Raw genomic sequence first — 14,409 nt, 5'->3', positions numbered from 1 at the left:
TTATTTCCTAACACATAAAATGTAATATTTATATGGAATGAAAATAATATCTGCATATGACTATATATATGGACATAGTACTCTCTGCTGTTATTTCACATTTTTCTTATAACTTTAGAGGAAAGTAAAGTCATTAACTTACTTGTTAGCTTTGCTAGGAACATCTTTGGAGTTTATGACGATATCTGGCAGATGTTTTCATATAGCCAGAAGTTAAAATATTCCAAGTATTATTTAGAGTATTTTATAAGTACATGATGATATCTAACATAATCAATGTATTATCAATATAGAGATCGGTGAAAATAGAAGCTTTCAAATCTTACAAGGGGGTTATTTTGCTGATTTTCTATTTTCTCTTAAAAGAAATCACCTTAGAAAATTCCATTAGTGTATATCTTAAATTTTTCTGAAATTTTGAAGTTTGAAATCGCTTGGCCTGAAATTCCCTGGAACTCTAACAAAATCTTTAACACTTTGGTTTCCAATCCATAATCTAACAGAGTAATGGATCACACCTATGTGATACCATCAAACACTTATGAGCTAATGGGGTAAAAGGAAATCCTAATTGTTTCTTTTCCCAAGAGTTGGTACTTGTGGAATAAGATTCTAGTGGGACATCATTATCATTATTTGTCTTAGTGTCAATACACAGTGTATGCAATTATTATATCATATAACCAACCTTTACAGAGGGCTATTGCTTTCATTCGAGTTCAGAAAGTGACTCAAATTCTTGCCTCAGAACTTGCAGGCTACAGCCCCTCAGCACCACAGAGTCCTGCCCAGGTAAGTCCTGGGAACTGTCCGCCCACCTCATCAGAAACATTTTTCCCTCCAGAGACATGGAGGATAAAAATGCACACGGCTGAACTGAGGGGGAGAAACGGGGAGTATGTCTGAATCTCAGGCCTTGACTTCTAAAATTGTAGAGTCCTCTACACTAAATCCCTCCCAGTGCACTTAGAGATGCACATATTTATTTACCACTTATTGCTCACACTCTAACACTCATATTCCTTAATGAGCAAATGTTCCCTTATCATCCCCGTGTCCTCTGCTGAATAAAATAACAGCAAACAATTCTTTGTTTATGCACTTCCACTCAGGCAGTGTGAGGCTGTTTTTGCTTACTTAAACTGCAGCTATGTTAGCTTGTCACTAATCTGCTTTTAATTATTTTATTAAAAACATATTTACTGATACCTGCTGTATGTAATCCACTGTACGACATAGTATACTCAATTTACAGTCTGGTACCAAAGAAAAAACAATAAATACTCATAATAATTAATACAGAATTAAGTATGTGCTAAATGTTAACAGAAGAAACATATTCATGGGTATGTAGAAGTGGCCTTAACTGGGGCTGTCACTATTTAAGCCCTTAACTAAAGGGCCCTGACAACCCAATGTGCTGCATAGGAGAGAGGGGTTTGAATGGGAGAAAGCTGAAGGGTTTGAAGTATATGAGTCAACAATGAGTCTACTGAATGCTCTTGGTGAAAAAGCTAAACCATGTGATACTTCTGGGATATAAAAATAAAACTTTTTGTTATCTAATGGTATAAGTCATTGAATGCCAAAGAGGTTTGAACTTTATTTGGAAGCCATGCAAAGTGATGATTTCAGAAAGTTATTATTCAGTACAGATTCTAAATCTCCGTATTATTGTAGCATTAACATAGAAAGGAGGAACGAGAGGACGGGCTAGGGAAATGAATATTTAAAACGCTGGCCTTCACTAAGAAATAAAAATGTCAGTAACAAATGACATAACAGAGTGAAACTCAACAGACTAAAATAATATAGCATTGGCATTATTAAGCTCTTACCAAGAGCCAGGAAATGTGCTAAGCACCTAGTAGCATCATTTAACTTAATTTTCACTGAGACAGATATTTGCCCTTTTGTATTCCATTTTGTATCCCAGAGGGTTGGAGAATGGATGTCCTTATCCCAAGGTCACACAGCAAGCATGGGTTTGAATTGAGATTTGACTCAACTCCTATCTAACTTCATAGCAGGACGGTTACAATTATAAATATTATGAAATATTGGAACCGGAAGAGATGTTAAAGATGAGTTAATCCAACCTACCCATCCGGTACTTGTGTCCTTAAACAATATTTTCTGAGAAAGTGGTTATTCAGCCTGTGCTCAAACATTTCTGACTGTAAGATCAGGGTATGTCTGATGGCTGGGAAGTTCATCTTTGCTGTGAAACCAAATATTTCTCCCCAGATTTTCGAGCCGTTAGTTTTACTTTCCTGTCTTGGAGACCTATACAATGAGTCCAAGACATCTTATACAGAGCAACATGTTGAACATTGAGATACCTGTCATGTGCCACATCAATTTTTGCTTTGCTAGGAAAATATTCTCAGGTGTTTGGCCATCCTGTAACGACAAGTTTGTAGATATTTTGTCTGAAATTGTACAGATTTTCATTATGGCAGTTGATCCTTGAAGGACACAGGTTTGAACTGAACAGTGAATTTCTTTCAATAAACATACTGGAAAAATTTTTGGAGATTTGTGGCAATTTGAAAAACATGTTATTTTCTCTAGCTTACTTTTTTGTAAGAATGCAGCATATAATAAATATACAAAATGTGAGTTAATCAACTCTTTATATATCAGTAAGGTTTCTACAGTCAGGTTTTTGTGGAGTCAAAATGTATACATGAAGTTTTTGAGTGCACTGGGCTCCGTGACCTTAATTCCCACACCGTTAAAGGGTCAGCCCTATTCTACCCCAAATTCAAAACACTTATCTAACTGATGCTTGAGTGTAAAGTACGAATAGGTATTTCCATTTTCTGGAATATACTCATATATCTTGCAACTCTAAAGGTAATTTGGCCTTTAAAGAGAAACAATCATACTGTCAACTAGTATTGAAATTAAACGGAAATTTCTGCTTGCATTTTGTATGTGTTCTATTAAACCTGATATCCACCATCTTTGATTCTACAAAGAGCACATGCAAAATCATGATTATTAAACAAAAAGACCAGCATAAATGTTATTGGTCACGGCAGTTGAACACGTGATCTAAATTTAGTCCCTTGTATTACAAGCCTTGGGATAAACCGAATTAGAGTGAGGGGGCTGGTTCCTTGTTCTGGGAAAAGCTGCTGAGAAATAGCATGGTGTCTGCCCAGCAGTTATGTTCCTGCCTTGGAGGTAGGAGGCCTGGAGAAGGAGGCTGACATATGCAGAAGAGCAGATGCTCGGGGGAAAGACACTGGTAGTTGTCCAGTCTGACAGGTATTTTTATTTGGGATATTAGTATGGAGAGCAGCTCAGATCAGGATAACTACTTTCCACAGATGTACACATGCTTTGTTTATAAATTAAAGAAAGCATATCTTACTATCACTTCAGAGTGAAAAGAAAATATTATGCCATTTGATGTGAACAATATTATGAACATAGAAGGAAAGAAAAGAGTCCTCAGAAATAACAGTAATGGTCCTTCACACTGACTTTAAAAATCTAGAAATTGGAGTTTTCTTTTAAATGGTAACAAAATATCTAAATAGTAAGGTTCTTGAAGTTTGTAATTCCTTCTCTCGTTCATCAGAATCATTGATTGTCCCAGAGTATCAGGAGAGACGCAAGAGATCCCTGCGTTATGAATCTCCTCTGATGAGCGATAACATTAGGGTCTTCAAAGAATTATTCCCCCTCACCACAGTCACACATACATGAGCACAGACCCAAACACACCTCCACACATACACTCATTGACTCTTCTTTAAAATTAGAACCTGCTGGAGGATAATGGATCCTGGAAATCACTCCGCGGTGACCGAGTTCATCCTCGCCGGGCTAACGCAGCAGCCAGAGCTCCAGCTGCCCCTCTTCCTCCTCTTCCTAGGAATCTACGTGGTCACGGTGGTGGGCAACCTGGGCATGATCACACTGATTGGGCTCAGTTCTCACCTGCACACCCCCATGTACTACTTCCTCAGCAACTTGTCCTTCATTGACCTCTGCCATTCCACTGTCGTTACCCCCAAAATGCTGGTGAACTTTGTGACAGAGAAGAACACCATCTCCTACCCTGAATGCATGGCTCAGCTCTATTTCTTCAGTATTTTTGCTATCTCAGAGTGTCACATGCTGGCCGCAATGGCATACGACCGCTATGTTGCCATCTGTCGGCCCTTGCTTTACAATGCCATCATGTCTTATCACATCTGCTTCTGGCTCACAGTGGAAGTTTATATTTTGGGCATCATTGGGTCTACTTTCCATACAGGCTTTATGTTGAGACTCTTTTTCTGCAAAACCAGTGTGATTAACCATTATTTCTGTGATCTCTTTCCACTCTTGGAGCTCTCCTGTTCCAGCATCTACATCAATGAATTATTGGTTCTAGTCTTGAGTGCATTTAACATCCTGACTCCTGCATTAACTATTCTTGCCTCGTACATCTTCATCCTCTCCAGCATCCTCCACATCCACTCCACTGAGGGCAGGTCCAAAGCCCTCAGCACCTGCAGCTCCCACATCTTGGCTGTTGCTATTTTCTATGGATCTGCAGCCTTCATGTACCTGCAGCCATCATCAGTCAGCTCCACGGACCAAGGGAAAGTGTCCTCTGTGTTTTATACCATCATTGTGCCCATGCTGAATCCGATGATCTATAGCCTGCGGAATAAAGATGTCAAATCTGCCCTGAAGAAAGTACTAGACAGTAGAAAATGTTCATGAATAGAATCAATGTCATTATGTCATATGGGAAACAAGCATTTGTTTTATATATTAGGCTTATTGTTCCAAGTTTTGGAAATTTTGTGACACTGACCCATGTAACACATTTTCAAAGTGCCCCAACATGCCACCACTTTTGAACCTGTGTAACAGTGACTATGTGGATGAATACTAGGAATAACATCTTGAAGATAAAAGGAACCCTAGTTATATTTTTAATAATTATTATACAAACAAGAAGTTATGGGTTCCAGCAGATACATTTACATACCCTTCTTTGTTTTTGATTTTTTAGTGGAAGTGATTAAGTTTCTTTGCTTGGCTTCCAGTTTATGTAGCCTGATTCATCTATATGTCTATTCGTGGTCTTCTGGTTGTCCAATTTGTACCTAATCCAAATCTTTAGTTGGAGGAAAGGTAGGAGAATAAGTCTTGGCTCCCAAGGGCTGTCCCGTGGGAGTGCTAAAAATGCTTAACACATTACACTAAGCAGAGCAAGTAGAGAGATTAGGATCTCCATCAATCACAGATTTCGCATTCCTGAGCCAACAAAAATCCTAGCGTGAATCTATTTCTTCTGCTTGAAGTTGAGTTAAATGATTTCTCTAAGATAAACCCAACTATTGACTTACTTATTTTTACCAGTGTACTTCACAGTAGCCAGTGTAAAATGTGCCAGAATCTGACTTTAAAAATACACCATTAAAGTCTGTAAGAACTTAAATGTCATATCCTCAGAGAACTCATCTTTGCAACTCAAACTACGTGACTTTCTACACCATTCTCTTACAGCTCGCCAACATTGTCTCCTTTTCTTCTTAGCATTTACTGTGTATAGTAATTGTATGAGTTGAATGTTTATTCTTTTTTCTCCCTTTGCTGAATTGACTTAAGTAATTCAGTAAGCACTCAAATAATATTGATTGACAATTGTAATAGACACCTCTCTGGTATTCCCCTTCACATCCTCTGCCTCTCATTTCAGGTTCATATACACAGGTTTTGTTCAAGGCCAAACTCAGCTTGAATTGACAGAATTCCACCCTAAGTCTGAATCACGATTTTCGTTTCATATTTTTATATTAACTTTATTTTAAATAAGTTTTAAATTTGTTTTAAATGACAAATACCGAATTCCTATTTACCTGTACCTAGTTTCCCCTATTATCAACAGCTTACATTAGTATGTTACATTCGTTTCAATTAGCAAAACATTATATATACATTATTATTAACTGAGTCCATATTTGTTCTTTATGTCCCTTTCTGCTCCACAATCCATCCAGAATCATCATGTCTCCTTAGGTTCCTCTTAGCTGTGATGATTTCTCAGATTCTCCTTCGTTTTGAGGATGCTGGCACTTTCAAAGAGTAACAGGCATTTTGTAGAATGTCTCTAAATAGGGAATTTTCTGACATTTTTCTCATTATTATGCAGCATCTATGGGTTTCTGAAGGGAAGCCTACAAACTTGAAATGCAATTTTACTGTATCATATCAAAGATACTGTCAACAATTGATGGTTGAGGTAGTGCTTGATTTCTGCACTGAGAAGTTACACTTTTTTTCCCCTCTTTAATGTACTGTGTGGAAGGAAGTCACTATATGGAGCCCAAAACACAGGATGGGAAGTTACATTCCAACTTATTCAGGGAGGAAGAGCTTACTTAAATCATTCAGAAGTCTTCTTTGTGGGGTTTTTGTCTTTCTCTATTTCTATATAACCATGTGTTTAAAGTATGAGTATAGACTCATGGACATTAACTTTATACTTTGAGTTTTAATTCAATACAACTTTATTTTGCTGCTCAGATTGTTTTAGTTTTGGCCACTAGGAGCTCTTTCAGTTGGCTTCTGTGTCCATTTAACAAACCACCATCAGTCATCAATGTGATTGTTTTTAATAACTTTCTGAATTTCTGGCACTACAAGATGCCCCAGGCTCACATTACCTCCTTCCTAGAGTCGGCTCTTTCTCCCTGCTTCTTTCTGTTGGAGAATGGTATTAGAAACCAGGATCTGGGAGCTAGGTGGTGTGCTTCTTGCTACGATGGTGTCATTGCTTCTAGGTCCTCCCAGCTAACAGAGCCAGGAAATATGTATATGCACAATGACCTATGTCACTACTCATATCCATAAATATTTCTACATGTGATGATCTTTATCTATGTCAAGCTCAAAGAGTTAATGCTGTCTATAACTCTATTCCATTACCACATGATTATTCTAGCTTCTTCTCCTTGCTTAATTTGTAAACTCCAACTTGAATAGTAAGGATTCTGACACCTGTCATCTTCCATCCATTAATTTAAGTGTTCAATTCCAGTATATGTGTATTGTCATATCAGAATTGCTACCCCATACCCGTATGAGAATCAACTTTATCAACTAAAGGACAATGCTCATGTACAGTTTTTTGTTTTTTGCCTTCAGTTTCCAAAGCAAATTTGGTTAGCATCTTTTCCCCACTTCCTCCAGAGAGCTTATTTCATACATTTGTAATACATTTCAGTTGTAGGAGATTGTATGAGAATCATACCAAGATTCTCAACTTGCTAATTGATGTTTAAGAATTTGCTTACATTGAAGTTTACACTATGTTGCAAAATTGAGTGGTTTCAGTTCATGTGTAGTGTCACGTATCATGTGTCCACCACGTGCAGACAGACATGTAAAGAGAGTAAAAAATAAGAAGTATTTAGGCTAAGACATTGAGATCTGGGTTGGAACATTTTCCAGGCAAGTGGACTTGGAAGGGATTTAGTTATTTTCCATTACAAAGCACTTATTATTTTATTGTGGGGTTAAACGTAGTTACCTTTCATCTAATTGCCCCCTCAGAGCTACCACTGATTGAGTCCTGAGAAATGCCCAAGAGAATCTCAAGGAAGTGATCCAAGGGGAAATGAGTGTGTTCAAGTCACTGTACATGCTCTTTGCACCTTCTTATAGGATAACACCTCAGCTTAGTTCCGGAGCCTGGGACACTCTGTGCTCTTCTGGGAACCAGAGAATGTGACTTGGGTTACCTTGTTATACTGCAGAAAATTCCACCATGTTCCCTGTGCACAATGTGAGTGTTCAGACATTTTTTCTTACTTCTCCCTGACACTTTTTGCCTCTTATTCACCGAAGTACTGGGATCCAAATGTTGGGAGCTCCAGATTCTAGTTCTCGGAGATGACCCTTTGCTGGAAAGGACTTCAAGAGGACCGCAGACTCATTGTCTTAGAGATGGTACCTGGAAGGACAAATTAATTATTGTGCCTGGTGACAGGCAAGGATCAGAGGACCTGGACAGTTTCCATTGACCAAAGGAGAATTTGCAGAGATGGCTTTCTAGGCAGAGGCTACAGTGAACCTTCCTTACAGACAGAAGGCAGATAAATCTGAACTTTACACAGAGAATCTTCTAGCATGAATAGAATAAATAACAAGAAACAAGTGGTCGTTAAATATAGATTGTTTATTTCAGGTGTCACTGATTCTTTCTTTGGAGTCATCGTTTTTCCCCCACATCTAGCATTGTAACTGCTTGCTCTGATTTTGGGTAATTATCACTTTTTCTTTCTCTCCTTAAATTAGTAGCATCATAAATAGACAGCCCAGTGTGCTTTCACAAAATGGACACACATACTGAGCAATGTAATTATATACAAATTAAGAAATTGAACATTATAAGCACCCAAATAAAAAAAAACCAATATTCTTCCTCAGACACTACTTTTATAAAGGTAACGTGAATATTTTGAATTCTATCTCCATTGCTTGATTTTGCCTGTTTGTGAATATTATATCAATGAAAGCACATAACATGTGGCCTTTTGTGTCTGGATTCTACTGTTCCCACTTCTACTCACTCACGCTGCTCCGTGCAGAGTTCCACACATGGGAACTCATTGGTGAATTCACTGAATGAATACACCAAAATCTGCTTATTCCTTCTTTTATTCTTGACATATCTTGATCTTTTAATTAATCCAATGTATTTTGCTCTTCTATTTTATATAATCTACATCTTTTACTTCTAATACATGGTTATTTTAATGCTCTTTCACTATTTTTAGTGGGTGCCTAGGAGATCCATGATGAATCCTTTCTTTTTACCATTTAACACTTTAGAACCCATTAACCCTTTAGAATATACTAACTCTAATTCACATTTTAAAAATGGGTATTTTCTATTCTGTTCTATTAAACTAGGAGTCTCTTTTTTCACCAATACCACATGATCCTAATGTGCCAATAAAGCAAGATTTGAAATCAAGTATTGTGAGCCCTCCAACTTTCCACTTTTCCATTAATTCTTGTGCTTTTTCATATAAACTTGAGAATTAGCTTTTTAATATTTATACACATTTCACTAGGATTTATGTTGAGATTATATTGATTATATAGATTAATTTGGGATAATTTATTTCTTAGCAGCATTGAATCTTCAAATCCATGAATGCATTTTGTTTCTCCATATATATATATATGTCTCTTTGACTGCTTTTATTAATGCTTATTTTTAATAAATTGTACATATTTTCTTAAACGTCAAACAATGTATTTTTGGTTCTGTTGTAAATGGTAATACTTGTTTTATTTTGATTTCCATTTTTTGGTTGCTAGCACATGAAAATACAGTGACTTTGCACAGTGACTGCATCAAACTTCTAGAAGCTTTTACTGTAGATTCCTTGGGATTTTTTATGTACACTGATTTGTATATTTTTGTGACTAGAAAGAGTTTTGTTTCTTACTTTTTATCTTCTTGATTTTTTTTCTTCAGTTTTGCACTGGCTAGGACTCCCAGTATGATGTTAAATGTTTCTAATTCCTTAAGCATCAATATTTTTCCTTTTCTAAAATACCTACCTGCTACATTTTTATACTTTATATTTATGTACTGAGAACTTTCTATTCATTTCAAGTATGTTTATCTACACCTCCTGGAGCATAGTGATAACATGTGCTTTAACATCTTTGTCTGAAATCCAAAGTACATTTGGCATCTTTTCTCTTGAGAAATTGATCATATTTTCTCTTAAGAACTGGTTACATTATCTTGGTTGTTTGTATTTTGAATAATTTTAGATTGCATCCTGGACACTTTGATGTTATGCTGCTTATACTCTGGATTATGTTAACATTTTCTGGGGAATATTGATTTTTTTTTTTTTTTTGCTTTTTTGTTTTAACAAATTCTCAATCCAGTTAGCATCAGGTCTTTTTACCTTCTTGGGCAGTGTTTCCAATGTCAGCTCAATTTTTGAATCCTTTAATATCCATTGTGTTTGTACTTTAAATTTACCTCTAGGGTTAGTCTGAAGCTGGGATGATATTTTGAATTGTACGTCAGTGATACTTCGTTGGGTCCATCCCACATTAGGAGTGAGTCTTGGCTCTGTTCCCTTTCCCAGCTCTGTTGTTTCCAGAAATAGACGCACACACATGCAACACACACACCATCTCTCCCCCTGGCCTTTGTGCAAGGATCCTCTGTCCAGAAATTGAAATTTGTCTCCAAGTTTCTGTTGCTAATACTGCTAACACATAATTCCAGAACTAAAAGTATCATTGAGGCAGAGCTGGAAGAAAAACAAGAGAGAAAGGGGAAAAATTGATTACCCGACACTCTTCAATCATGGAAATATCTTGTATCAATTTTTCCAGTCAAAAAAAAAAGTTAACTATTGGAGCAGTCACTGCACAGTTTTATAATTGTTACTCACACTCAGCTCAAAAGTATAAAAGAGGAGGAAAAAGTAGTATATCGTGTCTGTATGGGTTTCTCCTTTAGATTTTGTCTTCTCTCTACAATTTTCCTTTTCTCTGTTTAATTTCAGAGTTCTTAGGTAAATACTCTTTTTGAATTCTATCTAGAGTTTTTCATTGTAATTCATGGGGAAAAATAGATAGTAGTGAGCTTATTCTAACGTGGCCAAAACTCAAAGTTCCAGAATATAGTAAAAAAAAGTTTGTCTTTATGATTTTATGTAGGTAGGTCCCTCCATAACGAAGTTGATTGTTGGCTGTTAAAGTGTGAAACCAACACATTCATCAGGGAGTCTCTGAGGTCGGCATCAGTGCTCACACTTCGGAGACCTGAATTTCTTTTTAAAGACAAACTTCTAATAAAGATGAGTAATGCCTCAATCGTGGCCGAATTCATCCTGCTGGGCATCCCGCACACAGAGGGACTGCAGGCCACGCTCTTCATCCTGTTTCTGTCCTTCTACATCTTCACTCTTATGGGGAACCTGCTCATCCTACTGGCAATCGTCTCTTCCACCCGGCTTCACACTCCCATGTACATCTTCCTGTGCAAACTGTCTGTGTGCGACATATTTTTCCCTTCCGTGAGTTCCCCCAAGATGCTCTTCTACCTCGCGGGGAACAGCCGAGCCATCTCCTATGCAGGCTGCGTGTCCCAGCTCTTCTTCTACCACTTCCTGGGCTGCACTGAGTGCTTCCTGTACACGGTGATGGCCTATGACCGCTTTGTTGCCATATGTTACCCTCTACGCTACACGATAATCATGAGCCACAAGGTGTGTGCCCTCCTGGCCGTGGGAACCTCCTTTTTCGGTTGTATTCAGGCCACCTTTCTAACCACCCTCACCTTCAAGTTGCCTTACTGTGGCCCCAATGAGGTGGACTATTTCTTCTGTGACATCCCGGTGATGTTGAAGCTGGCGTGTGCAGACACCTCAGCCCTGGAGATGGTGGGGTTCATCAGTGTGGGCCTCATGCCCCTCAGCTGCTTCCTTCTCATCCTCACCTCTTACAGCTGCATCATCTACTCCATTCTTCAAATCCGATCTATGGAAGGCCGACGCCGTGCCTTTTCTACCTGCAGTGCCCACCTCACCGCCATCCTCCTCTCCTTTATGCCAGTGGTCCTCATATACCTGCAGCCCACCCCCAACCCCTGGCTTAATGCAACTGTGCAGGTCTTGAATAACCTGGTCACCCCCATGTTAAACCCCTTGATCTATAGCCTGAGAAATAAAGAAGTGAAATGCTCTCTGATAAAGGTGCTACAGCAGGTGGCCTTCCTTCCTGAGAAGTGATAGAGATCAACAGCTACACGTTAACAAAACCAGAGAGTACATAAATCAGTGCTGCCTGCTTTTCAGATGAAGAAGCTAAGATTTGAAGACATAACTGATTTGCTCAAGTTACACAACGAATTAATGATCCTTCCCAGGAATGGTTTTCTCTTCCCGGTTGGCAAAAGAGCCTAGGTCCTCTGTCTCTCACTTTTCCTACATTTTTCTATTCTTTTCACTTTTCTCTAAACCTTAGCACCTCTTCACCTTGACTGGAGGATCTAACTATTCCCTCAAATGCCTGCATCAGATAAGCCCTCATTTGATGGTTCAGGAGTTGTTGAAAACTGGGAGAGTTTCAACACATCTTCAGGTGGCATTATGTGACCCTCTGAAACACAAAAGAATTGTGCAAAGGAAAAGAACTTTCAGATGAGACCTGAGGCAGACCTGGGAAGCACAAATGTGCTCTATCACCTGCAAAACCTGTTTGCCTTAGAGCTGGAAACAGGTTTTGGATGGGAGCTGGACAGTGGATGAAAGAGAGTGTGGAGAGGGTAGATGGGGAGGGTCTGTGGAAAATCCTATAGAATCTACAAAGAAGCTACTAAAAATAAAAAGAGAATTTAACAAGGTTTCAGTTGTTCCATTTATATAACAACTATCCAAAGTACAGATATGTGTGTTGGCAGAGGTATTGGCCTATAAAATGTTAATATTTCTCTATTTTATGTGAAGTAGGTTATGAAGTACATTATAAACTATAAGAGGGCTGTGAAAGTTTAAGGATATACCTACCAATATTAAGGGCAAAAATTTGCTCGGGCCTCTTTGCAGTCAATTCTTGAACACCCCCAGCCCAGAAAATTCATCTGCCTTCTGTCACCATATGTTTGTTTTGCCTTTTCTAGAATTGTGTATGAATGGGATCCATAATGTAAGTACTTTGGTGTCTGTATTCTTTCACTTAGCATAATGCTTTTGACATTCATTCATGGTTGATGTGCATTAGAAGTCCTTTTTTATTGTTAAGAAATATGTGATTTTAATACCCATTCTCCTTAAAGTTTTCCAAAAAATAGAAGAGGAAGGAATACTCCCAAACTCATTCTATGAAGCCAACATCACCCTAATACCAAAACCAGGCAAAGACCCCACCAAAAATGAAAACTACAGACCAATATCCCTGATGAACGTAGATGCAAAAATACTCAACAAAATATTAGCAAACCGAATTCAAAAATACATCAAAAGGATCATACACCATGACCAAGTGGGATTCATCCCAGGGATGCAAGGATGGTACAACATTCGAAAATCCATCAACATCATCCACCACATGAACAAAAAGAAAGACAAAAACCACATGATCATCTCCATAGATGCTGAAAAAGCATTTGACAGAATTCAACATCCATTCATGATAAAAACTCTCAGCAAAATGGGAAAAGAGGGCATGTACCTCAACATAATAAAGGTCATATATCATAAACCCACAGCCAAGATTATAATGAACAGCGAGAAGCTGAAAGCTTTTCCTCTGAGATCGGGAACTAGACAGGGATGCCCACTCTCCCCACTGTTATTTAACATAGTACTGGAGGTCCTAGCCATGGCAATCAGACAAAACAAAGAAATACAAGGAATCCAGATTGGTAAAGAAGAAGTGAAACTGTCACTATTTGCAGATGACATGATATTGTACATAAAAAACCCTAAAGACTCTACCCCAAAACTACTTGAACTGATATCAGAATACAGCAAAGTTGCAGGATACAAAATTAACACACAGAAATCTGTAGCTTTCCTGTACACTAACAATGAACCAATAGAAAGAGAAATCAGAAAAACAATTCCATTCACAATTGCATCAAAAAGCATAAAATACCTAGGAATAAATCTAACCAAAGAAGTGAATGACCTATAGTCTGAAAACTGCAAGTCACTCTTAAGAGAAATTAAAGGGGACACTAACAAATGGAAACACATGCCATGCTCGTGGCTAGGAAGAATCAATATCGTCAAAATGGCCATCCTGCCCAAAGCAATATACAGATTTGATGCAATCCCTATAAAATTACCAGCAACATTCTTCAATAAACTGGAACAAAGAATTCAGAACTTCATATGGAAACACCAAAGACCCCGAATAGCCAAAGCAATCCTGAGAAAGAAGAATAAAGTAGGGGGGATCTCACTCCCCAACTTCAAGCTCTACTACAAAGCCATAGTAATCAAGACAATTTGGTACTGGCACAAGAACAGAGCCACAGACCAGTGGAACAGACTAGAGACTCCAGACATTAACCCAAACATATATGATCAATTAATATTTGATAAAGCAGCTATGGACATACAATGGCGAAATGACAGTCTCTTCAACAGATGGTGCTGACAAAACTGAACAGCTACATGTAGGAGAATGAAACTGGACCATTGTCTAACCCCATATATAAAAGTAAATTCAAAATGGATCAAAGACCTGAATGTAAGTCATGAAACCATTAAACTCTTAGAAAAAAACATAGGCAAAAACCTCTTAGACATAAACATGAGTGACCTCTTCTTGAACATATCTACCCAGGCAAGGAAAACAACAGCAAAAATGAACAAGTGGGACTATATTAAGCTGAAAAGCTTC

At 38.0% G+C, this 14,409-nt stretch overlaps 2 protein-coding genes across 2 annotated transcripts; both read left to right on the top strand.

Moving 5' to 3' along the window:
* The first annotated feature begins 3,792 nt into the window (after positions 1 to 3,792).
* On the top strand, positions 3,793 to 4,728 carry LOC118968808 (olfactory receptor 8G3). The gene has a single exon (XM_037000899.2). The coding sequence runs from the start codon at positions 3,793 to 3,795 to the stop codon at positions 4,726 to 4,728; it is 936 nt and encodes a 311-aa protein (XP_036856794.2).
* Positions 4,729 to 10,856: 6,128 nt separating this feature from the next.
* On the top strand, positions 10,857 to 11,789 carry LOC140850233 (olfactory receptor 10D1B-like). Its single transcript, XM_073239980.1, has one exon. It carries the CDS (start codon positions 10,857 to 10,859, stop codon positions 11,787 to 11,789), a length of 933 nt encoding a protein of 310 aa, XP_073096081.1.
* Positions 11,790 to 14,409: the final 2,620 nt, after the last annotated feature.

This window comes from Manis javanica, chromosome 6, assembly GCF_040802235.1.
Source record: "Manis javanica isolate MJ-LG chromosome 6, MJ_LKY, whole genome shotgun sequence".
NCBI classification, from domain to species: domain Eukaryota; kingdom Metazoa; phylum Chordata; class Mammalia; order Pholidota; family Manidae; genus Manis; species Manis javanica.
The sequence above is the reverse complement of the archived record's forward strand: the minus strand, read 5'-3'. Positions and strand labels throughout refer to the sequence as shown.